The following is a 26675-nucleotide window of genomic DNA, read 5'->3' on the forward strand; positions in this document are numbered from 1 at the left end:
TTCTTGTTTTTTAGTGTTTATTAAATCCCCTCGTACTTGTTTACTACACCTATATATACTTAGTCTTGACAAAATTGACTTATAGTTTCCCTAGTACATGAGAGGTAGTGCTGTGGTTACGTTGCCACACTTGTTTCACGCGCTGTTTCTATCGTCGTTACAATAAGAATCAGTGACCCAACCCTTGTAATACCAATCCATCAAAATAACCTTATTAAAATTATCAATATATTTCACTTATTCATTTAGTAATTCATAAAGATAAAAGGGACATCTAAAAATTTATTGTTAATGAGATTTAATTGGATTTAATTAACATATTTTATATGTTGTTTGTACTCCTTTGTCAAGTGTCAAAGAATATAATTTTGATTTATGTTAAAATGAGAAGTTAAATATTAAAATGTGGTCTTTTTTTGCGAGAGATCCTACAAAGGATTTTCCATATGAGATTGGAGAACCTGTTCCAGGTTTAGAAGATAAAAGTATTTGGACTTTACACAAAGCTAAAAGAAAGGTAATAGATAAAGATGTAACCTATTATGATAATATTATAAATATTAGATAAATAAATTCCTTAAATTCATTGTAAGGGTTCTACTGTGGGAGAAGATTTATCTGTGTTCGTATTTGAAGTCAAAAATGGTGGAGAACATTTCTTGGATATTGCACGCACAGCTGTCAAAAGACTTAAAACACTCAGACATCCAAGTATACTTACATATATTGATAGTCTCGAGGTATTAACATACTGAAATATTTGTGCAAAATTTATTAAAGTATTCGTACAATGTTTTTCCATATTTCTACTATATAAATACTTAAGTCCTTTGTTTTATATAACAATTAAAGTATTATAATATTTTTTTACTTTAGACAGATAAAATGGTTTATTTAGTAACTGAAAGAGTAGAACCATTGCGGAATCGTCTTTCACGCAAATTAGATTCTGAGGATGTCATCAAATTAGATTTGTACTTTTCTTGGGGAATATTTCAAATTACAGTGTGTATACAATTTTCCTTTTTTTATATTGTTTATAAGATTTTAATTTTTATACCTTCCAATTATAGCAAATTTATATCGATTTATTTTAATGATAGAGAGCATTGAATTTCTTAAATAACGATGGTAATTTACGACACAACAATATCAATTTATGGGCTGTATTTGTAAATGAAGAAAGTGGTGAATGGAAACTTGGAGGAGTTGAATGCATGACTGCTGTGGATACAGTATATGCAAAATTACCTCCAAATTTTGAAGTATATCAACCACTGGAAATAAAAGAAAATACAAAGCCAGTTACTAAATGGTAAAAATGAAAACAATTGTATAATATTAAAAAAAAATGTAGATATTTAGATTTTAATGTAAGTGATGAATAATTATACACTCATATGTTTTATAATGTTTAAATATTAATAGAAAATTAATTGAAAACATTAATTACATATACTAATCTTTGGAAATGTTAAAGTTAAATTTCATCTTTTTAGTGATAAAATTTAATAAATAGTTAACTTTATATTTTCATATAATTCACAAATTTTTTATATTTTTTTCTTTGGATCAATTTGCAAATAATATTAAACGAATATTTAGATTCATACATTTTACAATGTCAGTTCTTTCTATATCTAAACATTTAGGTTTAATGTTAACACTATGAAACTCATGAATGAATAAAAAATAGCTCAGTTGACATGTGGGGACTTGGCTGCCTGATCTGGGAAACATTTAATGGTCCACTTAGTACCTGTACTCAGCTTAAAAATATTAGTAAAGTACGTATGTTTTTTCTTACTGTAATATATTAAGCAGAATTCAAAAATATATGTTTTTTGTTTCATAAGATACCAAAACAGTTAACAGTAGTATATCAGGAACTAACAGGCGACAATGCAGAAGGAAGACCTAATCCTGCAGATGTGATAGCACGCTGTCGTAGCAATGGGGGATTTTTCAGAAACAATCTTGTTGATGCAGTTTTATTTTTAGAAGAAATTCAAATGAAAGAGAAAGGAGAAAAGGGACGTTTTTTTTCACAACTTGCTGGCCAATTAGATTCATTTCCAAAAGGTGTTGGAAGATTTAAGATTTTACCTCAATTATTAGCTGCTTTTGAGTTTGGAGATGCTGGGAGTGCGGTATTACCTCCTTTATTGCAGTTAGGTAGTCAGTTACCTGATGCTGAATATCAACGTCGTGTTGTACCTTGTGTTGTGAAATTATTTGCATCTAATGTTCGAGCAACTAGACTACGATTATTGCAACAATTAGATAGATATATAGATCATCTTCAACCAGCAACTGTAAATGAAGCAATTTTCCCACAGGTAAAAACTTATAATATTTGTATTAATTATCAAAATTAAATACATCTTTTTTATGATAGGTAGCACGAGGCTTTTTAGATATGAATCCAGCAATTAGAGAACAAACTATAAAATCGGTTGTGCATTTAGCTCCTAAATTGGATTATAACAATCTTAATGTTGAAACATTAAGGTATTTTGCAAAACTTCAATCGAAGGATGAAGTAGGTGGTATTCGTACAAATACAACTGTTTGTCTTGGAAAAATTGCTCAACATCTTCACCCACAGATAAGACAGAAGGTAAAATGTTTACATATATCAAACAGAAAGAACATATAGTCAATCTAATACTTAAATCATTTCATTTAAATAGGTTTTAATAGGTGCATTTATAAGGGGTACACGTGATTCATTTCCGCCTGCTAGAACTGCAAGTATTCTAGCTTTAGCAGCAACACAACAATATTTCCTATTACAAGAAGTAGCAAATCGAATTTTACCTGCTTTATGTCCGCTTACTACAGATGCTGATAAAGAAGTAAGAGATAATGCATTTCGAACTATACGTGGATTCTTATCTAAACTCGAAAGAGTTTCAGAAGATCCAGGACTTCGCGAATCAATGGGTAGATGATATATTTTAAATACAATTTTCTCTTAACATCAAATTTTGTTATACAAATGTATCTATTTTGTATTACTATAGAGGCTGATGTGAATACCGCTACACCTAGTTTGAGTAATGCTGCAGCAACATGGGCAGGATGGGCTGTAGCTGCAGTAACTGCAAAATTTTATCGTAGTCAATCAGATACACCAAAATCATCAAATTCTCATAATACATCTAGAATTTTATTAAATAAGCCCGCTTCTCTAGGTTTGGTTTTAATTATATATATTCTTATGATATAATTCCTAAATTATAAATCTAATATTCTGAATTCTATAAAATTGCAGAGCAAGCCAGCAGTTCACAAAGTAGTGCAAGTACAACTGCTACAACAAGTAGTGCAACAAGTATGACATCTCTTGATCATGATCATGAACATGATATTCCTAACGTTACAAATACAAACTCTGACTGTGATTGGGACTGTTGGGATGCTGATAATTGGGGGGACATGGAGCAACAGCCTTCAACATCTGCTGCATCTAATTCAGCTGCTAATATTTCCATATCTTCTCATTCTCCCAAAACACATGATCAGTGGACAAGTCTTGAAGAAGAACCAGTTCGTATAGCATTATACTTATAGATGATTAATAAAGTATAAATAGTTAATTAATTGCTATTAATGAGTTTACATATGAATGTTATTATTTTTAGGAAGAGGAAGCAGTTCAAGAAATGGAGGATAAAAATGAAGGAGTTGAAGTAGGTTGGGAAGATTCCGAATTTCAACCGCTTGAAGATGTACAACCTTTAGAACAGATAGGTAAAACTCAATGTTTTTCTCTTTAAGATTCTATTCTAGCAATAATTACATTAAAATTTACAGGTGTACTTAGTGGAAACAATAAATTTGAAGAAGCTAAAAGAAAAAGAGAAGAAAGAAAATTAGCTAGACAAAGACAAATGGAAGCTAAAAGAGCCATAAAATTAAGAACTAATACAATTAATAAAAAACTTTAATCAAAATATTAAGCCCCTTTTAGAAAATGATACTTAATTATATCTTAAGTAACTCCAATAATAATACTATATGAAGTTTTATTTAAACTCTAAAAAGTTCAAACAAATTTTTATTTTGTTTATCAAATTACATCTATAACATATATATAAGGTATGTTGTGTGTGCACGCGCGCGCGTGATGTGTTGTATGTATATATATGTTCGTGTATGTATACAACACTTACTGTACTTGCATATCTAGTTAAATCTCTAACTATCTAATTATTTGCAAAATATTCACAAATACTTTGCTTAATAGATAATAGATACATATACAATATTCTCTTTTTGAGTTACATAAAATTTGTGAAAATAAAAAATTAGTCTGATAATCCAATTATTTTTTTTTTTTATTAAATTTCTATATACATATATAAATATATGCAGCTGTTATATGTATATTATGTTTATTAATATTCTTATATCATATAATTCGCTATTACATAATAAATTTAATTTCATAAGTATAATATAATAATAGAATTACAATTACAATTTATGATTTTTAATTTTTTTGATTGTAACAGTTTAATGCTTATGTGATAAATGCGATAATTACCAAAAAATTAATATTTTTACATTTTATTAAATAAACCAATAATTTGTGAACCTTTGTTCACAAGTGAGATTGTTCTGCTGTATTTTCATTTGAGAATCTTATATTAAGACTATTTGCATTATTAGGTTCTCTCTTAAAACCTAAACTTTCATAGAATGGTATGAGATTATCTCGACAATCCAAAGATATTTTATAACAATGTAAATAACGAGCTAATTGCAAAATAACATTAACAAGTAATTTACCCAAATGTTTACCTCTATAATTATTATTCACAACCACATCTTCCAAACGTCCACGCTACAAGAAATATTTCATGTACATACAAATTCATTGTGATATTGTATATATATAATACAATACCTTTACATATCAATAAAAAATGTGATACTTACCAATGCACAGTTATGAATAAATTTTTGCTCTGATATCAAAGTTGCACTTCCAATTACCATAGTATTATTTACATCTTCTATAACAATGATATAATAAATCCCTGTATTTTTCATACTTTGAAACCTATCTACAACAAATTTATATATTACAGGTAATGTGTGTGTGTGTGTGATTTATTGTAGAAAATATTTCTTAAAAATTATTTTTTATTAATATTGCTTACTTAGAAATTGTTCTTTATTTACTTTTCCTACTTCTGTTAATTGTGCCAAAAGTTCTAAAAATCCTATAAATTTTATGAGTTAAAAAAGAAACTTCACATATATATATTTATACTTAAAAAATGAAAAATCTTCTATATACAAAACTATCATACCTTTATCATAATCAGTAGATCTAAGAGGTCTCATCAGTAAACCTTCAATATGCGGTAGTGTTAATCGTTCCAATATATTTTTATTAAACAATTCAATTTCTCCTTCTGTATGATGAATATCCTAAACCATATTTACAAATACTAATGAAATAGATTGTCATTAAAATACAAAAAATGTTGCTGTTTGTATTGTCGTAATAATCACAAAAATAAAATATCTTTAATTTATTCAATTTTGAAAAGTAACATTTAATAAGATATGCAATTGTTATATAAAAATAAAATATAAGATGATTTGTATTTAAAAAGAAAACTAAGTATAACCTGTTGTAAATTCATTTTAATTCGCAATTTAATTGATTCAGACAAGAACGTGTTGTAACCTATTTTAATCTGTTAAAAAAAAACTTCAACTTGTAAAAGTTGTAGGCAATTTTAATCTCACTACGGAATATAATGTCAAAGAAATTCTTTGTCGTGGCATTCCAATAACGACACTCTCACTCAATTGCCCGCGGCTATCTCTATTTTTTTTATCGTATTTTTAAAAAGAATTTTCTCAAGATCTATCCGTTTAAGTTATTATTTTTATCTACTAGAAAGAAGCATAGCAAATAATGCATTATATTATCAATACGTATAATCGTTTGTTGTATTATTTTTATTTTTTTAAACTCATTTAAATTACTTTATTTTATAAGATCAAAAACAAAAATTATTAAGAGGAATACTTTACTCATTTGAATTTTCTTGTACGTATGTTTACATATCCTTACTTATCTTAATCTTACTTTATTCTGTGATAGTATCATTGATAATTGCAAATTTTTAATTTTATGTATATTTTTAGATTCGCATGTATATAGCTAATATAAATAATCATTAGAAAAGTAATATTACATTGTAATATGAAGTAATAATATTGCTTATGTACTCTAAGATGAATTTTACGAGATGACTATAAACTAATAATATTTCAATAATGCATTATATCATATTTTAAGATTCAACAATTATGTTGAAATAATTGAAACCATGAAATACGTATTACGCATTGAATATATTATCAGAATCTAGCTACATGTTTTATACTTATTTTTTGTAGGATAGAATATTTGAAAAATAATGAAAAGTTATGGATATTATGTAAGACATGTATTTAAATAATTGCATAAAAATAGAAAACAATGCAATGGCATTTACCATTAAAGATTATTATTTAATTATCAAAATTTGTTAAATATATTATTTAATTTGTTGTGTTCTCATAAAACAATAATTTTTTATTGGAATTACGAAATTGTTATTCGTCACTTTCATAGCCAATGATATTATAATTTTTATTGCCACTAGAGAGCGCTATGTGTATAGCATTTGTATATAAGCTTCGTGCCTACATAGATAGAAAGCTGACCATTTGCTGAAGATGCTGCTTGGTGTCTCTTCCAATCAACGACGCGAACTCGAACAAAAGTCACGCCTTTCACGGAACGCAATAACCGCCACTGCCAATAAGAGTAAAACTACGTTTATTGGATAATTAAACGTCACACATTGTAGTAGCATTGTAAACTAATACGGCTCAGTCGCCGAAATTAATCAATGTGGAAAGTCTGTATAGTTTTCTATTTCACGACTTAGTTTTTCATGGTTCAATCTCGTAGTTCGTGAATGACTTTTAGTCAATTGTACAGGACCAAGAAATTATATAATGTAAAATTGTCTTTATTAATAATATTTTAATGTTTAAATATTAAGTGTTTATATATATGTATATATATATAAATATATAAAAACAGAATGAAAAGACTATAATATATATATTATAGGCAATATTTTTTAATTTTTTCTATACAAATTATATTTATAATAATTAGTTGATTTATATGAGTTAATTTAATAAAGTGTAATTTCTTATTATTATTCAATATATTTTTGATGTATTTGAATAAGCAAGAATAATTTGTTTGTGTTTTCAAGAATCTTTATTATTTTTAATAAAATTTCGTATATTATATATTTAATATAAAATAATGTTCTTTTTCAGTAAAATATGGCTGAAGAAAAATCTAAAGGTCGTCCGATGAGATTTCCATATACATTTGCCGCTCAAGTAGCTCAATTTCCATATCGACATTATTTGAAACATAGTTGGTTAATGAGATACTGGTTAATTGCTATTGTTGTCGCTTCACCATTATTTATGAAATTACAACAATTATGTATGTTATTATTTGTCATTTGACATATAGTTAAAAGAATGTTACATTTAATTATTTTAATTTGATAAAAATATTAAAATTTCAGCCTACTCAGAAGAAAATGTTAAAATATGGGCTGAAAAGAGAAAGAAGGAATTTGAAGGGCATGGTCATTAAGAAAAACTTCAATTAGTATACAAAATGTTGTAACATAAAATACATAAGTAAAAATGAATAAATATGTACTCATATGATCCGTACATGATCTTTTATTTATACAAAAAATTGAACATTTGATTGATTTTGAAAATGTTTATTACCAAATTAATTGTATAAAACATACACAGTTACAAAGGACTATCTCAATAACCGCTGTACAGTATTGTAATGAATAATAATTTGTACCATATATTTGCGTAGGCCCAGCCTAAAGATTTTAATTCTTTGTAAATTAGTTGAGTTTCAACAAAAGAAAAAAAGAAAGAAAAAATACGTGCTATTACATTAATTTCTGAAAATTTAGTAAAAAGAAACCACACATGTACCGCATAATATAATGTATTCTGAATTAGCAGGATCTACTTGTTCAGATGTGTCAATTTGTAGATAGTAATTATTATTATATTATTTAAGCATTCGATTGAATATTTTATAAATACTTAAACGTTGCATTTTTAAATAAGCAAACTCAATCTTTCAGAGTGAAACATAAAACATGCGTTGTTTTTATCTCTTCTTGAAAACTTCGAAATTTTCTTCTCTTTCAATGCCATTTTCATTGGTATCGCTCCTGTTTAATTTTGGCTTTTTAGCCATTAACTGTCCTGTGTCATCTTCAAAATTCAATCCTATTTCCTTGCATCGTTTCTCAAAATATTTCAATAATCTTGAACCTGCCCTGTAAACGTAACTATTTTTAAAAGGACGTAGTATTACTTTAATTAAATACTAACTCATGTTCGGAGGCCAAAGATTCTTCCTTCTTATTTAACACACAGTTGCATTCGATCTAATTTACTAATACTTATATATATATATTAAAATACACATACACACATATATAAATTATTACCTTCATATACCATTACCATTTCACATTCATAACTTAAATTTTTAAATCTATCTAAGTAATGTACATACTCTTTTTACCTTACACAATAATATAAATATATATCATTTAACACAGTACGTACAAATAAGATGTCTGTATTTACATATATGTTAAATATACTTATAAATTTTATATTTAAATTGCTTAACATAGAAAATAAAAAATATTACAATAATAATATATGAAAACTTTAAATTAATAATAATAATTACAATATGCTTAAGAATATATATACATATGTTCATATTAACAAATAAATTTAAATATAATCATAGAAATAAAAGTTCCTACCTACTCTCACAATCTCTGGCATCCGAACTATTTAAAATTTTTTATTTCGTTTTTAAATTTTACTTACTTATAAACTGAACTATGTTCCTGATTATATGCTTGACAGTTCTCAAAGACTAAGTGACAGTCACCAAAAAATTGTTGTACGTTTTCATACACTCCATTAGCAAGTTTATATTTTATTGTACCAAAATCCATAGGATTGGATATAATGTCATGATAATCTGGAACTTCATCTTTAGTAACAGGAGAAAGAAAGGGCCACGAATCTCTATGGTGTCTGATATCTAATAATAAATCTTGTAACTTTGTCATATATCCTTTAATTGTTTTATCTTCTTGGTTGTTTTCTGCAGCTCTTTTTGTTGCTCTACGAGTTTGTCTTGGTTCTGTATCATCTGAATTACTATCTGTAAGAAAATATAGATATGTTTATTTATTAAAACATGTTAAAATTATAATAATACTTAAAATCAGTTTTATATATTATTCATATCGTATATATGAAACAGTAAAATAAAACTCTGTAATAATTTATTGTTAAATATTATCACAACAAATAGTAGTGCTATAAAAATTAATAGTTTACAAAAAGCAATTATTTTATTCGTAAATAAATGATTTTTCTATGTAGAATTTAGCACGAATAAATAATATTTTATCATACAATTATTATAAATGTACACATATTTTATGAACAAATATTTTATATAAGTAGAAAACCACAATTACTGCATAATAAAATGCTAAAAATAACACACACTCTATGGAAAATTAATAAAGCAATTACATAACATGCAATTAAAATAATATTATTTAATGAAAAAAAAATAATTACGTAATCATACAAATTTACCTTTTTCAATGCAGTTTTAAAACATGCAATGAAGCATACATGTATAAGATGTCCCATTTAAAATCGAACAACTAAATATTTCTTTTGGATTTAATGATATGAAAAATTTTACAAGACAAAGTTACATCGTTCAAAAACAAGAATTCAATAATAAAGACAATTTTTTTAAATTTATTGTTTCGAAATATCAACGTTTAATGTTTTATGATTGAAATAATATTAAACGAAAAATCACATTTGAATAGGAACCATATTACATCAAGTCATTTCAAATGAATATATTATTACATATTTATTTATTTCATGTTTAATTTATTATAATGTCCTCTGATGAAACAATGAATGCAACAGTTATTTTCAAAATAGGTCATTTGGGTTGAAAAAGGCAAATTTAAGTTTTATATCTTTTTCATTCAGAAGTGATTACTGATTGATTACTAATTACTGATGAATAAAATATTCATCATATATTTTTGTTATATTGCTCAATCCAAGGGAAATATTTAAATATTCAATTTAAAATTGGATACTTTGTGTCAGGGTTGCGTATCATATATAACGATTATGTATTACAATTAATAAAAAATGCTACGAAATGCCACTACTTATCTGTAAAAGTATTTTATGAGCATCTTTAGAAAAAATTAGACATTTATAGAAAAGGGATATAATACAGACCATCCCAGTCTGTAGATTCTGTAGTGAGGAGGTTCTTGGCAAAGCCATGGATACGAGAGCGTGCTGCTGCTGCGCACAACCTCTCCTTGTCTCTTTCCCTTTCACGCCCCCTCACTAAGAACATAGTAAAAACTAAGAAATCTTTAAACACTGTTAAGATTATAACAATAATGCATTCATGTATTTTTTTTCATCAGATTCTGATTGCTTCTAATGTTCTAAAATTTATAGTAAAATGGCAATCAGTGCATAACTTATTTTTTAACTTCTTACCATGTGTCAGCAAGGCTAAACAACTTATTATTTGCTGTAATGTTGTTTAAAAAAATTCTTACCAAATTTAGAAATAGGTTTTCTTCTTTCTTTGCAATTTACACAAGACCACCTGCTTCTTGGCATTCTCAACAAAGGAGGCTCAATGCATTCTAAATGAAAATGATTTGAACAAATATCACACCTGATTAGTTTCCCACCACTTTTACATGAAGAACATACATCAATTGACTTGTCCCTGCGAAATAATTGAATAATCATTTCTAATTGCACAGTCTTATTTTTATATTTTAATAAGTTTACTTACACATCTTCATCGCTTCCTTCTTCCATTTCATCTTTTTGATTTTTATTTTGATCTTCTTCCTCTTCGCTTTCTGGAATACGTTTGGCACGATTATGTCGAGTTTCTTTGGTTAAAATTAAATCTTCGTCAATTTCATCCTCAAATTTTCTTCGTTTTTTAACTTTTTCTTTTGGTTTTTTTTCTGGTGGTTTACAAGTAGAACAAAACCAATCCCCTTCAGGTACAGCCTAAAAAGTACACATAATTTGTTTATACATATATAATGATATCACTAAGATAATAAAAAATAATAAGAACACAAATAGGAAACTTACAGTTAGTTTTGGTTTTAAACAATAAAGATGATGGCCTTTATTACATCCATCACACAGTAGCATATTTTCTGCATCTCTTCGTCTTCGACATACTCGACACTGTGCATTAAATGCACTCTTACCCCATGCAATACTATTTTCTAAAGTATTTAAGTGCACAAATAATTGAGACCAGCTTGTCGAAGCCATAAGAGAATGTTCCCATTTTTCTCGAGCGTCTTCACAAGACCACTTTTTATCTTTTTCATCTGTACCTAAAGGTTTTTTTAAGTATCGTTGCTCTATAGCATGAGATAGTTGTAAAATAGCACAAGCCATTTGTTTAATGTTAGTTTGTTGTTTTTGATCTGGAGAAATTTCATTTTTATTTTGAGGACCAAGATATTTTCCCGGATCTTTGTAACTTTTTGTGTTAATATTACCAATTTCTGAATCTGGAGTACCAGGTCTACTTTGTTTGGATTCATTTTTTACTTTATCCAATATAGTATTAGGAACAACATCTACATCAATTTCATTAATACCATAGACTAATTTTTCACACTGTTTATCGTAGCTCTCATTATTTATTGCTTTTCTCCAAGTATCTCGATTAACAACTTTTAAACTTCCCAAACAACCACCTTTAATTTTGTCCTCAAAATCCAAAATAAAATCTCTTAATGTCAATTCCATTACATTATCAACTGACAAATCAGTTGGAAAATTTAGGTTAGCATTTTCATATTTATTTTTCTTCACTGTCTTATTGATCTGCTCTTTTACAGGTTCTGAAAACTGATAGAAAGAACACACGTATATATCATGTTATTTCATATTGCTATAATCAAGATACTTACAATTTCAGGGTTTAATTTGTGTCTAGGGCATTCTTCAATTACAGATATTAAACTGGACATTTCATGCTCTAAATTATTACGTAATTCACTTTCTCTGATTCCTCTTTTACTAAGAGCATTTATTAAAATCTGTATGTCTTCTATTTTTCCGTAAAAACTCCATTTAGGTCCAGATCTCTTCCGATGTATAGGACAATTTTTATCTCCTGTACATGCCATTAAATTATGCCTAATATCTGTTATCTCTTGTTTCAAATCTTTTTTAGAAGATTTTACACCATTTTTCTCCGAAAAAGAAACTTTTTTTTGAGATTTTCTAGCTTTTTTAAAACTATTTTCCTTGTCACTAAATTCATCTTCAAATTTATTCCTTAAATATGCATATGTTGCTTCTCTATCTTTTAATTCTGGGTTATATGGAGTTCCTTCAGGAAGACAATTTCCTGGCCACCATTCATCATTTTCCACAAATAAGCCTATATTTAAAAGGACAATATAGTTCGTAACAAATAGCATATTATTAAAAGAAATAGTATAAAACTTATTAATTTATAATTACATATCATAAATATTGTTATAATTTAAAATAACCTGGTATTGATAAGAATCTCCAATATCTCCTATGAGCTCTATCTGCACCTAAATATACCATCATTTTGTCGTCTTTAGATGCTTGCTGTAATTCTTTTAATTTATATTCATATTCTTCTTTTTTTTTCTCTTCCTCACAATTACCACGTGTAATTTTTTTCGGTTTCTGTTCTTCTTCGTCTAATTTCCCTTCTTTATCTTTTAATTTTTCTTTTTCTTCCTTTCCTTTTTTTTGTTCAGCAATTATAAATGATTTCAATTCTTTTTTTGCCTGTTGAAGTTTTTCATATCTTTCTTCAATAAAATCACGTATAGAAGCAAATGTAAGTAATTGATTTATGAGACATGTTACTAGTTTTAATTTGTCATCTAAATCAAATTCACAAACATTACGATGTCCTAACAATCTCAAAATATATGTCTGATTTATTCTTAGGAGAAGTGCAGGATCATCAAGATTTGTATATCCACCTAAAAATACATTTTACATTACTATAATGTTATCATAAATATAAGAGAGAAAGAGAAAATCTAATTCGTACCTCGTTGAGAATAACGCCATTTTGAAGCAGCTTCACTTATTCGACCACCGGAACTTAATAAATGCTGTCTTAAAATCTCACTTAATGTTGTATGATCTAATGTGAGCTCTGATAATTTGCACCCATGTTGTGATTGAAACCATTTAGAAGCAATGGTAGCTAATTTAACTGATTTTTCCATAGACGATACTCCTTCGTATATATTAATATCAACTACTAAATCTGATGCATGTGCATGAATTTCATCTTCTTCTGATGCTTGATATTTAAAAATATTAGACAATAGTAACTGTAATAAATCGCTCCAGGGTCCAGAGGCCTCTTTAATTAACATTGATCTTTCTAATAAATCAAGATTAAAGCCACCAGAAAAATATGAAGTAACTTCTAATTCTTCATTGAAAAATTCAAGAAATTCTAAAATAAATACGCAATCACCAAACTTTTCATTAGGTATGCTAGAATTAATTGGGACAGATTCTGGAATAGAATAAAGATCTTCACATTCGAGATCTTCCCTTGGCTTATTCCATTGCCTGACATATGCAGCAAGAGCCGCTAATTTTTGTTTTTCTTCTTTTTTACGTTCGCTTTTCAATACTCTTTCTTCTTGACGTTTTGCTTTTTCTTCAAGGGCTTTAGCTTTTAAGTCTTCTTTAAATTTGCCATTTGTTCTGTTGACAAACTTTAAAGCATTAAGAAAATCTTGAGATATCATATAAGTTTTTATTAAATATAGTAAACAGACCTTACTTTGATTTTCTATATTTTTTCACAATTATTCCAGATTCATTAACTTTTTTTAATGGATCAGGTTTCTCAAATGTTCTGTGCTTGGATACATCTGCAGTAAGGAATTTTTCTATTGATTCTTGTTTATGCTTTGTTACATTTTTGGTCCGCATAGAAAAATCAGGTGCAGGTCCAGTAAATATTGTATCAAAACGTACTTTACTGATACCATATTTTTGTAAGACACTCTCCTAAGAAAAATAACAAATGAAAGTGTCGCAAATCTTATGAAAATACAAATATGATAATAGAACCATTACATTCTGCTAACCTTAACTATCCATATACCATTTTCATTTTGTTCGCAGAGTTGACGAAGAAATATTTTGTTACGTTCTTTGCTATACTGCTGTTTGCGTCTTCTTACTTGTCCAGCTTCTACTATCATAAGTTGTGTAACATCAGAATCCCCACAATCCAGTTGCTCTACTTCATAACGAAATAGCTTGGCTGGTGGATGATATTGATGTTCTTGCAGACTCCTACAATTATAAGAGTTAAATCACACACAATGAAAATATTCAAATATTTATAAAAAAAAATAAAATATTTACCTGCAAATATCTTTAATATAAAGTTTAATTTGTTGCTCTGTTGGTTCAATAACCTGAAGAACATGACAATCACACCATGACTCTTCAGTGAAACTCGCTTCAACCATTTCACCAACAAAATATCGATCTCTTGCAAATTGGTAAACATCTTCTACCATTTCATTAAAAGACGATCTATTTGTTTTACTGGCAAGGTATAATATAGGAATCCGTAACTACGAAAAATAGAATCCTAAGATATAAGAGAAGTATTGCAACAGTATAGTCCAAATAATAAGTGTTACATGCATGAAAATGTCAAAAGTATGCTCAAACATTCCTATTTTCACTGTCGCTATGACTGATTAAATAGAAAAAGAAAATAATATGGTATGGGATAATATTATATATAAATGTATCATACTTCCATTGGAAACTCCTTCAGGCTTTTTTTAGCATTTTCCTCGCATTGTAATGCTTCTTCAAATGTCATACCAGTTCTTCCTGTTATACTGCATGACCATATGAGAGAATTGCATAGAATAATTCTCTCGCAAAATTCACTGTGAGGAAACAAGCATTTTTTGTATCATTTCAAAGCATATGTTCTAAAGTAATTAAATCAACAAAAACAAAATTCTAGATTATTAAAAGGAATGTAAGTATAGTTTTAAATATTTAAATAGATGTTACAAAGTAAATTAATTAAAATAAACGATCAAACAATGTCTTTTTCTTATACTCTAGATTTGATTAACTTACTTGTAATCTTTGAAAATTTCATTAGTAATTTCACAGTGAAAAACCTCATCGTCGTCCTTAAAGTCGGAGGAGACGTGAAGACGTTGAAACGGTTGCTTACGAAGAAGCGGCATATCAAAACTTGATATCAAAATCCGTTGATGTTAACATCCGCTCGTTCGCGGCTTTTAATGCTTAATAATCGATCTTACATAGACAAGAAGTTTACTTTTTATTTTCATACGTTAAAGAAGAAACGAAAAGACAAATAAGATTTAATTGCTTATTTGGTCTTATGTTCTCTTTAAACGATACACGACGGCGCAATGATAATAATTTGACATCAATACCGACCAAATACTTGGATCGTTCCTTAATGTGTTTTCTAACTGATGATGCACGTACGTAGTAAGTGAATGCTAAAACGAATAATAACGCTAAACAGTTGACCGTAGTTTCCTGTTATTCTATTATAATAATATAAATCGACAATATATTCGAATCATTACACACGCCATATCAATTTTAATTCACAGACAGTTTTAGTAATTCTTGACAAAGCGCGTTTTTTTCACGGCGGCTTGTGAAAATGCTTGCATTCACACCTGGGATACACCGTGAAGACCGGAAACTACCCTAAGGGCAAATTGTGCCAACCTAATAAATATCGACTTCTCGAACAACAATTTCATTAATATGATTGTCACTTTTAAATAAAAATTTTGTTATTTCATCTTGAATTCAAAATATTTTAACTTGTCTTTTCTCGTATCATAGCATAAATATTATTTCTTCAAATTTGTATTGTTCTCTTCGAGTAATATCTTGTAATATTAAAATGTTTCTAGTGAATCTATTTGAATACTTATTCGATTTATATAGTTGGTAACGTCTACATTTTGTTTTTTAATCATGTAAAAATCATTTGGCGGGAACACTTTTATAAAACGTTATTGCGCAATAGAATTCTTTTCAATAGCTTTGAATGCACATAAGTAGATTTACGTGAATGCATGTTGTATGTAAAATTCGTTTAATCATTAAACGAACAAAAATTTCTCTTTATTTTAATAATTCTGAGTCTTCTCCAATAATGAAAGAAAAGTTACACTCAACGATTCAAATGACTTTAGAAATTTATTAACAGAAGCAATAATATTTTCTTATTAATTTCACTGTACAGATAAATATATATAAAATGTTTATGCAATGTCTTTAACATACTTTAATTTAGATTTTATACGCTATTATTATTATTTCAATATATTGCGAAATCAATCAGACATAATTGTTATATAGGCTTTTATTCTTACAATTTTGTCAATATTCAAGCGTATTCATAATAAAATTAATTATTAACATAAATAGAAATTATCTTAAATATAATTATTCATATGAATAATTGAATAAAGCAAAATGAAAGAAAAAAAATAAATTTTATAGCTATAGTAATTTTACTCAATATAATATGAAACACAATTTTTATATCGTATTATAAATTGATTATAATAATTGTCACAGATATTACATAATTTGCACAATTGTACTTATTTATTACAAAATATAATCCAATTCATATCTTATATACTGATTCTTTGGGTCATTCATAATCCGTGGATAACCAGCAACAAGAGCATCTTGCCCACCAATGTATAGAGAGTTATATATTTTCCAATATACATCTCGAACTTTTCTAGCAGGATGAAATAAACCCTAAAAGCAAAAAAGAAAATAAAGCAAAGTGATGTATACATATAATAAATAATATTATTATTACTAAATAAAACGAATATCTAAACCACATAAGTTTTAGTATCTACATATGATTAAGGTACCTGTAATGTATATTGCAATATTTTTATTGGACCAAGCGCAACACGTAAACCATCAACTGCATCCATAAATGCTTGTACTAAATGTGGTGAAGTTTCAAAAACATTGGGCCATACATGATTTAATAAATGAATCAATGCGTCTTCGCAGCCAAATCCATAAACACCAAGTGCCATATGTTTAATAGCTGCACAGGCTGTTTGTCTATGTACTAAATCCCTGTTATGTAGTAAAATTAATTTTGAAAATATTATGATATTATTGAAATTGATATCTTGTTACATCAATATATTCTAATAATAATAGAAGAAATAATAAAATAATATTTATGTAATTTATTTACCTATCCATGAGTGCATCTTCTAATAATGGACTAACAGCATAGATATAATCTTTTCCCATTTCTCCAATATATTCAAATAGAAAAGATAAAGATTTTAGTACTCCATTTTGAACATTTAATTCAGGTACTCTGTACTCATTCATCAATGCTGGTAAAACTGTAAATGGACTGCACGTTTCTGCAACTATAGCTATAGCTACAGTCGTGCATACACGATTCTGACGTTCTTGGACTTTTAAATTATTTAAGAGTGTGGCTAAAACATCATGCGGTCTGAAAACATAATTACATTTTTATTTTAAATAATTACGTTATTTTACTTATTTATAATATTATTTGGTTTGATATTTACCCAATAGCCTTTGCTATATAACCAAAAGTATTTACGGTAGCTCGTCTAATTGCTTTTTTATGCGCTTTCAATAGTTCTAAAAGTTCAAAACATATCCTCATCCATTCGCGAGCAGACACATATTCGGGTCCTCTGTCTGCTATTCTACCTACAAGATCGATACAATTTTCTTGTACCTATAAAATAATGAATATAATTATTTTGAAATAACGTAATCTTATTATAAAAGTTGTATAACCTTTTCATGTCTATTTTTTAATATAGGAGTTAATCGTGGTAATAAATCTTTTATAGGTGGAGTCATCTTGGTCATTCCTATCACATTAACAATAGCCTTTAAAGCTCCCAAAATACTGCCCAAAACTTCTGGATATTCTTCACCTAAATATTCATAAAGTACAACACCTAAATGACCCATAAGTTTTTCCTAAAACATTTCAGAATTTATACATAATATTTCAAAATTTGTATGTTATATTGGATTAAAATATTTGTTAAATATCAATTTTACTTCTTGACAGGTTTTCATAACAACTGCAATACGTGAAATTAAATCAGCTGCCTGTTGCCGTACTTTAGCCGATTTATTATTTAATCTCCATAATATAGTACCGCATATTTGAGGTAAATAAGCCTTAACTCTTTTTCCTAATGTATTGACAATAGTACCAAAACCGTTAAGCATTACAACATCCTGCAATGAAAAATAATTATTTATTCATTGAGTCTATAAATTATTTTTAGATTTTAATTATAAATTAATAAAAAATGTATTACAATTATACATATATATAGAAAAATATAGCATACCTCTGTAGTTTGTTCTTGAAATGCATATAGTATACCATCTATAAGTTGTTCTTCCAAACGAGAATCGACATCAGCTGCTCCCAAATTACCCATTATCTTTTCAATGGTTTCCATAACCATTTTTCTATATTGTTCATTTTCATCTTTTAAATCATCTACTACTCTATTAATAATTTCTGATGCACCAACTTTATTTGCTATTTCTACGGTTGTGTCTACAAGCTGTAATGTTCGTGTGATTTATATTTTTTTTTATACAATTATGTAATATGTGTATATATCTTTAATAATATAAAGCGTATAAATTCAAGATATACCTGTCGATAATTCCTACGATCCAATGCCATTCGGTGATTCCAGAAATGCTTAAAAAAGTGTGGAAGTATTTCATCTTTTATATACTGTGCTTCAACACCATCAGTTCCACAACATTGTTTGACAACCTAATTATACATTGCAAATTATATATTATATAAAAAGTAAGATTATTTTTAATGTAAATAATTTAAATGTACAAGCCATATATCTTACTTTCAAGACTATTTTTTTCATTTCTTCATCAGGAGACTGAAATTCTCGAATAAGAATTAACATTACTTCGCGAGTATAGTAATTAGCATATTCAGCGTCCATAAGAGGAATAAGATATCCAATTGCTTTTAAAAATGCAGCTAAACCTTTCCCTCTATGTGTTCGTATACCTTTCCATAATGGTTTTAGAACAGAATCAAAGCTTTCAATACCATATGGTGTTGCTGCTTCAGCTAAAGCTGCTATAGCTAATGCAGTGATAGTACGAACTTTTTGTTGTTCATCCACCAGTCCTACGAATAGATTGATTATAAGTATACAGCTTATATTATTAACCTGACCAATAAATAATGTCGATATTTATAGTCAAAAATTCTGCATAGTGTTATTTATTAAAATATGAAATACTGAAAATATTGATATTATTTATTAGCTAATTTAATATAATATAATTCGATATTTACCATGTTCAATGATTTCGACCAAGCTTTTCAAATGTGGCAATATAGCACATCCCATAAGGATGGCGATTTGCTGTACGATTTTGATACCTGTATGTCTTGCTTGCCAAGATTTTTTACTACGACATACAGCTTTTAAGAATGGTAATAATGAAGGTATTCCTAAAGCAGAAGCAACAACAGCAAATGCTCTAGCAGTTGTGTTTCGAACATATTCATCAATATTATCAATATCAGGTCTCATTGTGGAAATCATAGTTGCTAAACCTGCGGCTTTTGCTAAATTGGAAATAATTTCTCTACCTTCAACGCGTGCATAATAGTCTTCATCAATTAACAAAGGTTCAATAACAACCAAAATCTATGAAAAAATAAAAAATTGTATTTATATATATATTATAATTATTTTAATGAGTAAACAACGTATTTGATCTTAACCAAAATAATATTCTTACCTTGTGCACATATGGTCTAACCAAATCATCTAATTTATAAAGAATACGATCAATAACTTTTACAAGTAAATGTCTTTCTTGATCTTCAAGAGTAGGAGACATTAATAGAGGCAGAATTTGGTTGAATAGCGGTCCGGCTCCAAATTCTCTTGCCTTGTCTGTAATTTGTCTTAAAGCAGCTTTTCTCATTGGTGGTGTACCATTTTTAATTTTTAGAAGTAGTTTCATAATTTTTCTTTCTTTTTGTTCTTCTGGACTGAGAGTTTCTTCATCCACATCAACTAAGAGTTTATCAAAATATTGAGCATCTTCAGGTTTCATAAACGGTAAATTTCCCTTTGGTTGATTGTCTACAAACTTTGCATTCTTATCTTCAGTCTGAATAAAGAATCCTTGGGGTGTCCCAGCAATAGGAGTTGGCGTTGCTGTCAATTTTCTTGCAGGTGTACGTATTGGTATATATCCTATCAAAAATTTAAGACAATTTAAAAATAAATAATTGTATTAGGTTATTCAATGAGTTTTTTCTAAGAAAATAAATGACAAAACCTGTATGGACTAATTGGACAACTTAATATATTCATAAGGTTGTAGTTACTTGTTTACTATCAATGCACAAAATGAATATATATAAGAATACCTGCAGGTGGTTGTAGAACTTTATAACCAGGTGGAAATAAAGCATCCAGTTCATCATCAGAAAGTGGTCTATTTCTCTCATCTATTTCTCTTTCCCAGCGGTAAGCTTGTAGCTGTTCTGGTGTCATAGACATTAAATGTCCTGGTGTTGGAGTTGCTAAACCCATTGCTTTAGGTCCTGTAGGTGTAACTCCACTTGGAGTTAAAACAGTGGCTTGATGTGGAGTTGTAAGTGGTGTTGCAGGTGTTTGCGGAGTCATGGATCCAGGGGTTTGATTAGATGGTGTTTCATCCCATCGACTGCGTCTTTTACTAGCTGATGGTGTTGGTGTTTCTTGTATTAGATCTCCAGTTACTCTATCAGTTCTGGGGGTTTCTGCCCATCCACTGTTATGTCCAGGTGTTTCTATTTTTTATGTTTGTATTACTAATAATTATTCCATTGCTATTGCGAAAATAATAATTCATTGTAATATATGTTTTAAATTTACCTCTTTCTGTTTTTGGTGTTTCATCCCAACGATTTCTACGACTTGAGACAGTTTTTTCATGTGATGGCGTTTCCCTACCAGGAGTAGCAGCACCAGGAGTCGCATGTCCCGGTGTGGCATCCCACATCCTAGTACTTATTCCTGGTGTAGCCCCAGGTGTTTCTCCTCCTTTACCATGGCCAGGAGTTTCATCCCATCTGATTGCAGCAGGAGTTACCTACAAAATTTATTTGAAAAATAAATAATATATAAATAATATAATTAAAAAATGTTATACACTTAAAATATTGTGATTTTTACATCAGCATTATCCCATGAAGTTGGTGTAGCTGAAGTTCCAGATATTTTTTTAGCTGTAGGGACATCATCTGTTTGATCCCAGCGTCCTCTTTTTTTAGGTAATGGTTTAGGTTCACCGTTTGCTTTTAAAGTACCCTCCTTGGCTTTTTCTGCTAATTTTTTTCTTAACTAAAAATTGACAAATAAAATTAAGTCAACATTACGTTTAGAAACATAATAAAAATGAGTAAAAGAACAGACTTACTTAAAGTATAGCTAAGCAGTAAAATGAAAGTTTATTTTTAATTATAAATATATTTTAAAAAGTATAAAGTATTTTTTATTACAAATTATTAGATAGTTATTTAATGAGAAAGTTTATTTTGTGAAACAAAAATAACGTGGTAAAATAATTTAGTTAAAATAAGAGAATGTTAGAGCTATATGGTGTAATACATATAACGATATTCAATTTTTTTTCTTTTTCTATGCACATTTATTTAAATTTTATAGAATTTAAAGTTGTCATTACGCACCTCAGTTTCTTCTCCTTTGAGCAATTGTTCACGCATAATTTCAGTAAACGTTCTAGAACCAATATCTGGTGTTTTGCCACCTGTAATCAGGAATCAAACGTAACGCAAAGCGCAACTGTTAGATTATTATCGATAGAATTTTTACGTTTATATTTCTAATTATGATTGGCCCTACCCACTTCATTTCAATAATTTTTATTTAATGCCCTTAGAATATTTGTTTATATTCTAAGTAAACTACTGGATTGACTCTCATTTCCGCGCTGCATAAATAATTAAATAATTTGTCAAAGATTTGGAAATATTACATTTAAATATATAGAATAATATAATATTTTATTCTATGTAGTTATTGCAACGGGTTTCAGAGAGCTGCAACAGTAGGTGGCATATAGCATACGTACGTGAATATTTTCTGCCATATGAAGCATTGTCCTGCTCAAGTCTTCCATATCGAAAAATACTTTAGCCATCTAGAAATTAACTCATTCTAGTTATTAATAATATTTGCACTCATACCATTCATACTGTTCATTGAATAAGTTCATGCTTTAAACACAATTGACACAATGAAACTCTGACACAATGAAATTAAGATCTAAAACTTTACTTCAAAGCAATTACTAATATAAAATAATTTGGATTGTTTAATTTTTCAAATTCAACAAGAAACAAGTTTGAAATAAAAATGTAAGAATACTATATGATACTTACTGATGCTAACTTAATATTTATTTTAATAATTGACTTTTTATCACCATTGGAATATAAAATTACTATTGTATCATAATCAGAATGTTTATAAAACATTATGAGCACAATATAACCGAGTTTCATTGTACCATATAATAAACAAAAGTATAATTTTGTCCTCAAGAACTCAATCTCATTTGACCTTCAATATAGTATCCTCAGTTAGCAGTTGATTCCATCAAGTTGACCATCACTAAGATTGGAAAAAAATGTTTATATTAGTATATTTTTTTCAAAAGAAATACATTCACTCTCTTCACTCATGCTAATTTTAACAACGTATATGTATATATTACACTTGTATCTAAAATATTAAATATGATCATGCTCAGCATATCATTACTAAAAAAAGAAATTTGTGATAATATTAAAGATATTACAGTTTTTATAAAGTGTTACATTATAAGTTAAAATTGTAATGTATATAATTATAATAGTTGTAATATAATACATAATAAAAATATATTACATTACAGTAATATAGATATCTTAAATTAAATGTATGATAAATGTCATTTTATATTTACATATTATTATGTTTATATCTTTATCATGTTTTATGATTCTTATATAAAATTATATTTTCTCTTCAAAGAAAAGATTTCAAACTTAAGATACAAGAAATAATGAAACTTTAATGTGGAGAATAGGCCAATGAGGTAATAACTAGAAACTTATAAAATAAAAAAATTAAGTATTAATTCACTATTATAAGTACTATCCGTTCATCTAATTTATTGTACCAAAAACAGAACATTATAAAATAAAAGTATATTTCCGAAAGAAATTTGGAAAAAATGAATACATCAACATGTTAAATATTTTAAATATTAATATAAAAAACTACCAAATTTTTAAACTGTCTATAAAATTTTCTGTTTATAACTTTTTGCAATTGTTTTATCAAATTTTTGTATGCAATTAAGTAAATTAAGATGCACAACTTTTCTTAATGAATGTTTTTATGTTTATAAAAGCTTTGGATGATAAAATAAAAAAAAGAATGCATAGAACATTATCTATTTTTTAAAATTAAAAACAAACAGGAAAAGATATAATGTTTTATCAAAAGAAAATGGTCAATATATTCAAAAAGTTTCATAACTTCTTGAATTTTCAGATTTAAGATCTTGTTAGAACTAAGAGTAGACAATATTGTTCATAACACGAAAAAATATTTATTATTAAACATAAGTATTATACTATTAATTTGTAATAATTTGCTGTGCATCGATGAAACAGAACAATAACATAGATAGCATAGATAGCTTTACCAAAAAAAGGAATAATTAACAGTCAAACTGGTAATATGTGATTAAAAATAAAGAAATAGATTGACTTGTTACGTGCTTCTACTATACAGTGTTAAAATTGGTTATTTCTCGAAATCTATTTACTTAATTAATACATAAGAACTATTATATGTAAGGATTTCTTTATTATAAAACGGAATTTATTTATAAATTAATTTAATAAATTCTTCTATTATTTAATATTAGAAATAATATAAAAAATGATAACAAATAATTGAATTGATCTAGAAATCATTATTTGATCAAATAAAACATTTTATTATTATCATCTAAAATGCAGAATAAATGAAAACAAATTTTAACGCTGTGTAGGAGTATAAAAATAATTGAGACATTACAGAGTAATACTTAATGTTTACAGACTTGGATTATATTGCTTATCATTATAACACAATAAAAACAATATAACAAGAACTGTTTCAAACATTAATTTGTTTATGACTCAATTTCATTTTCTCACATAAAATCATGCAAATACTTCTATAGAACACAATGTGGAAAGTAAAATTTATAAAAAATTTTACATAATTATATAATAGTGAATAAAAAATCTTTGTGTAAACCTATTATGATATCACATATTTTAAAACATAATTTATCAGTATCAAAAACGCATTATTTTCAAAAGATATTTTGATTGTTACCTTTCGATATAATATAAAAAATAATTGGTAATTACTGTATTTTGTATAATATTCATAATAAAACGAATACAAACCTTCTGCAAAAGGGTCAACTCGTTCTGGAGAGATAATCATCCTTCGTCTCTTTTGTCGATATTCATCTTCTCTGTCAGCAATAGTAGGGCGTCGTCTATCAGCAAATGGATCAAAATCTTTGTCACTCTAGTTAAAGTTAAAAAACAACATATTAATTACATTTTATAACATCTTCAAAGTAAAACCAATTTAATACATATAACATTACATAAATATTTTGAAAAAAATACCTGTGCCACATCATTAAGTAGAGCTGCAGGTGCATTATATCCAGCTCTTTTATTTGAACCAAATGTATTAGGTTCATAATCTTCATCCTTTAATAAGAATTTAATAAATAATTATACTTAATATTGTAATTTTTAATACAGAATACAAATACTTTTATGTAGACAAAATCCACTTACTTCAATTTCATCATTAGCGGCAATAGAAGTGACATAACCATCATATTTGTTATTACTTCCATCATAAATGTCTTGATCATAAAATCCTGTCTTGCCGAGTCCTACTTGATCTTTTTCGGTTGTTGCATTTTGAATTTCTTTTTTCTTTGATTGGATCTCGCGGATTTGTGCTTCAATATCTAAAACACATTATATTAATAAGGAACATACTGTAATATAATATAGTTGTTTCAATATACAATTTTGGGTATTCACAAAACTTATTTATAATTCACATGTGCACAAAGTAATACAATTAATTTTTACAATGCTTCTATCTCCAATTTACTCTATACCACAATCTGATTTATCTAAATTTCTACGCCACTTTTATATTTATATACCCTAGCCGACCTGTTATCCAGGTAAGTTTATCTTTCAATTTTAAAGACATGATTATTGCCCAAGCTTGACTAAAATCTAACAGTAGGCCAAATACAAATATCTATAAATATTAACAATATTTGAAGCTAATATCAGAATTATCTGACAATAGTATCATTATATGAAATGTATAGGAATATAAACATGTATAGAAATAAATGTTATGATAATTGATGAATGAAAATATAAAATTATAGATGCACATAGAATTATTGTATTGATGTTGGCAATAAAATAGATAACACGTTTAATTTTATTTGTACACTTTAAAAATAATTTCTAACCTAATGAAACATCAATTATTGACTTGATTACAGTTCACCAAGTTTATTAAAGTTAACTTGATAATATAGATGCATAGAATATAAAAATAAAGTAATTATAATAACACGGACCTTCGTGCGTACGTGGAATGGAATCCATCGTGACAGCGTTGGTTTAATAAATTGTATTAAATTCACTGTATTGCAGCAATCAGTATTAGCACGTACGAAAAAGCTTCACCATATTATCTTTTTGCTATATAAAAGAAAAATTATCACGGAACAGGAGTATTAGATAGAATGAGTGATGCGTGTTTAACTCAGATGATTGTTGGATTATTGAAAATTAGTAACTCCTGCCGTATCGACGCGACTTGAAGAGGGCGTGATTGAGTCATGAAAACGTGAAAAAACTAGAGTGGAGAATGAATAAAAAATATCATCAATATAATAGTTAGTAATCGAAAAATCATATGAAATATATTATAGGGATCTACTAATGGGTATCATTAGTGTGTTCTTTATATAATGTCTGTATTCCGAATGCCCAATATAAGAAACTGCATAGCTTCTTTGCCGACTATCGCGCTCTCCGTGCAAAGAGATTATTTCTTAGGGACTTTACTCTTAAAACCAAAGCTCCCTACAATGTTTTATAATTGTAGTCACTTTTA

General features: G+C 27.6%; 5 protein-coding genes across 10 annotated transcripts; 2 read left to right on the plus strand and 3 right to left on the minus strand.

Annotated features, from left to right (window-relative positions):
• The first annotated feature begins 79 nt into the window (after nucleotides 1–79).
• On the plus strand, nucleotides 80–3965 carry LOC106786147 (N-terminal kinase-like protein). The gene is made up of 12 exons (XM_014747242.1): nucleotides 80–517; nucleotides 594–740; nucleotides 877–1005; nucleotides 1104–1315; nucleotides 1697–1787; nucleotides 1857–2339; nucleotides 2399–2620; nucleotides 2694–2946; nucleotides 3027–3197; nucleotides 3278–3552; nucleotides 3648–3756; nucleotides 3820–3965. The coding sequence occupies exons 1-12, from the start codon at nucleotides 404–406 to the stop codon at nucleotides 3951–3953; spliced, it is 2340 nt and encodes a 779-aa protein (XP_014602728.1). The 5' UTR covers nucleotides 80–403; the 3' UTR covers nucleotides 3954–3965.
• Nucleotides 3966–4328: 363 nt separating this feature from the next.
• LOC106786148 (probable glucosamine 6-phosphate N-acetyltransferase) lies at nucleotides 4329–6173 on the minus strand. 3 transcript variants are annotated; one of them, XM_014747243.1, is made up of 5 exons: nucleotides 6116–6173; nucleotides 5325–5445; nucleotides 5172–5234; nucleotides 4948–5075; nucleotides 4329–4852 (listed from the first exon to the last, which is right to left on the minus strand). In XM_014747243.1, exons 1-5 carry the CDS (start codon nucleotides 6134–6136, stop codon nucleotides 4610–4612), a joined length of 576 nt encoding a protein of 191 aa, XP_014602729.1. In that variant the 5' UTR covers nucleotides 6137–6173; the 3' UTR covers nucleotides 4329–4609. The 3 variants fall into 3 exon arrangements, with proteins under 3 accessions (XP_014602729.1, XP_014602731.1, XP_014602730.1); XM_014747245.1 differs by having other exon boundaries at nucleotides 6061–6142; XM_014747244.1 differs by lacking the exon at nucleotides 6116–6173 and adding an exon at nucleotides 5649–5997.
• Nucleotides 6174–6892: 719 nt separating this feature from the next.
• LOC106786140 lies at nucleotides 6893–7785 on the plus strand. The gene is made up of 3 exons (XM_014747228.1): nucleotides 6893–7037; nucleotides 7372–7546; nucleotides 7632–7785. The coding sequence occupies exons 2-3, from the start codon at nucleotides 7378–7380 to the stop codon at nucleotides 7700–7702; spliced, it is 240 nt and encodes a 79-aa protein (XP_014602714.1). The 5' UTR covers nucleotides 6893–7037; nucleotides 7372–7377; the 3' UTR covers nucleotides 7703–7785.
• Nucleotides 7786–7812: 27 nt separating this feature from the next.
• Nucleotides 7813–16033, minus strand: LOC106786139 (bromodomain adjacent to zinc finger domain protein 1A). 3 transcript variants are annotated; one of them, XM_014747225.1, is made up of 14 exons: nucleotides 15415–16033; nucleotides 15077–15215; nucleotides 14674–14888; nucleotides 14391–14601; nucleotides 14081–14310; nucleotides 13328–14001; nucleotides 12786–13256; nucleotides 12195–12670; nucleotides 11356–12132; nucleotides 11042–11268; nucleotides 10797–10972; nucleotides 10462–10575; nucleotides 8995–9337; nucleotides 7814–8435 (listed from the first exon to the last, which is right to left on the minus strand). In XM_014747225.1, exons 1-14 carry the CDS (start codon nucleotides 15525–15527, stop codon nucleotides 8252–8254), a joined length of 4350 nt encoding a protein of 1449 aa, XP_014602711.1. In that variant the 5' UTR covers nucleotides 15528–16033; the 3' UTR covers nucleotides 7814–8251. The 3 variants fall into 3 exon arrangements, with proteins under 3 accessions (XP_014602713.1, XP_014602711.1, XP_014602712.1); XM_014747226.1 differs by having other exon boundaries at nucleotides 8121–8423; XM_014747227.1 differs by lacking the exon at nucleotides 10462–10575 and having other exon boundaries at nucleotides 7813–8435.
• Nucleotides 16034–16836: 803 nt separating this feature from the next.
• LOC106786132 (splicing factor 3B subunit 1) lies at nucleotides 16837–26161 on the minus strand. Of its 2 annotated transcripts, XM_014747211.1 has the most exons (19): nucleotides 26134–26161; nucleotides 25316–25494; nucleotides 25139–25225; nucleotides 24908–25034; nucleotides 22124–22203; nucleotides 21609–21776; nucleotides 21309–21525; nucleotides 20819–21223; nucleotides 20179–20642; nucleotides 19727–20084; nucleotides 19263–19555; nucleotides 19049–19174; nucleotides 18732–18953; nucleotides 18433–18615; nucleotides 18160–18348; nucleotides 17922–18097; nucleotides 17570–17842; nucleotides 17229–17445; nucleotides 16837–17106 (listed from the first exon to the last, which is right to left on the minus strand). In XM_014747211.1, exons 1-19 carry the CDS (start codon nucleotides 26159–26161, stop codon nucleotides 16948–16950), a joined length of 3951 nt encoding a protein of 1316 aa, XP_014602697.1. In that variant the 3' UTR covers nucleotides 16837–16947. The 2 variants fall into 2 exon arrangements, with proteins under 2 accessions (XP_014602697.1, XP_014602698.1); XM_014747212.1 differs by lacking the exons at nucleotides 24908–25034; nucleotides 25139–25225; nucleotides 25316–25494; nucleotides 26134–26161 and adding an exon at nucleotides 22528–22731.
• Between the last annotated feature and the right edge of the window lie 514 nt (nucleotides 26162–26675).

The sequence above is a fragment of the Polistes canadensis genome, unplaced genomic scaffold (assembly GCF_001313835.1).
Source record: "Polistes canadensis isolate GaletaPanama2010 unplaced genomic scaffold, ASM131383v1 scaffold_66, whole genome shotgun sequence".
Classification (NCBI taxonomy): Eukaryota; Metazoa; Arthropoda; class Insecta; order Hymenoptera; family Vespidae; genus Polistes; species Polistes canadensis.

What these genes read in the sequence shown, in the direction of transcription:
- LOC106786147 (XM_014747242.1), top strand. Translation starts at nt 404, where the DNA reads ATGTGGTCTTTTTTTGCGAGAGATCCTACAAAGGATTTTCCATATGAG. An exon ending in GGGGAATATTTCAAATTACA is followed by an intron (nt 1,006 to 1,103) that starts GTGTGTATACAA and finishes TTTTAATGATAG; the next exon opens with AGAGCATTGAATTTCTTAAA. An exon ending in ATGAAGCAATTTTCCCACAG is followed by an intron (nt 2,340 to 2,398) that starts GTAAAAACTTAT and finishes TTTTTATGATAG; the next exon opens with GTAGCACGAGGCTTTTTAGA.
- LOC106786148 (XM_014747243.1), bottom strand. Translation starts at nt 6,136, where the DNA reads ATGATACTATCACAGAATAAA. An exon ending in ATCTACTGATTATGATAAAG is followed by an intron (nt 5,235 to 5,324) that starts GTATGATAGTTT and finishes TAAAATTTATAG; the next exon opens with GATTTTTAGAACTTTTGGCA. An exon ending in TTATTCATAACTGTGCATTG is followed by an intron (nt 4,853 to 4,947) that starts GTAAGTATCACA and finishes TATTTCTTGTAG; the next exon opens with CGTGGACGTTTGGAAGATGT.
- LOC106786140 (XM_014747228.1), top strand. Translation starts at nt 7,378, where the DNA reads ATGGCTGAAGAAAAATCTAAAGGTCGTCCGATGAGATTTCCATATACA. An exon ending in TATGAAATTACAACAATTAT is followed by an intron (nt 7,547 to 7,631) that starts GTATGTTATTAT and finishes TTAAAATTTCAG; the next exon opens with CCTACTCAGAAGAAAATGTT.
- LOC106786139 (XM_014747225.1), bottom strand. Translation starts at nt 15,527, where the DNA reads ATGCCGCTTCTTCGTAAGCAACCGTTTCAACGTCTTCACGTCTCCTCC. An exon ending in AAAAAATATAGAAAATCAAA is followed by an intron (nt 14,002 to 14,080) that starts GTAAGGTCTGTT and finishes GTTTGTCAACAG; the next exon opens with AACAAATGGCAAATTTAAAG. An exon ending in GAGATTCTTATCAATACCAG is followed by an intron (nt 12,671 to 12,785) that starts GTTATTTTAAAT and finishes TTTTAAATATAG; the next exon opens with GCTTATTTGTGGAAAATGAT.
- LOC106786132 (XM_014747211.1), bottom strand. Translation starts at nt 26,161, where the DNA reads ATGGATTCCATTCCACGTACGCACGAAG. An exon ending in TCAAAGGAGAAGAAACTGAG is followed by an intron (nt 21,777 to 22,123) that starts GTGCGTAATGAC and finishes GTCAATTTTTAG; the next exon opens with TTAAGAAAAAAATTAGCAGA. An exon ending in AACACCAAAAACAGAAAGAG is followed by an intron (nt 21,224 to 21,308) that starts GTAAATTTAAAA and finishes CATAAAAAATAG; the next exon opens with AAACACCTGGACATAACAGT.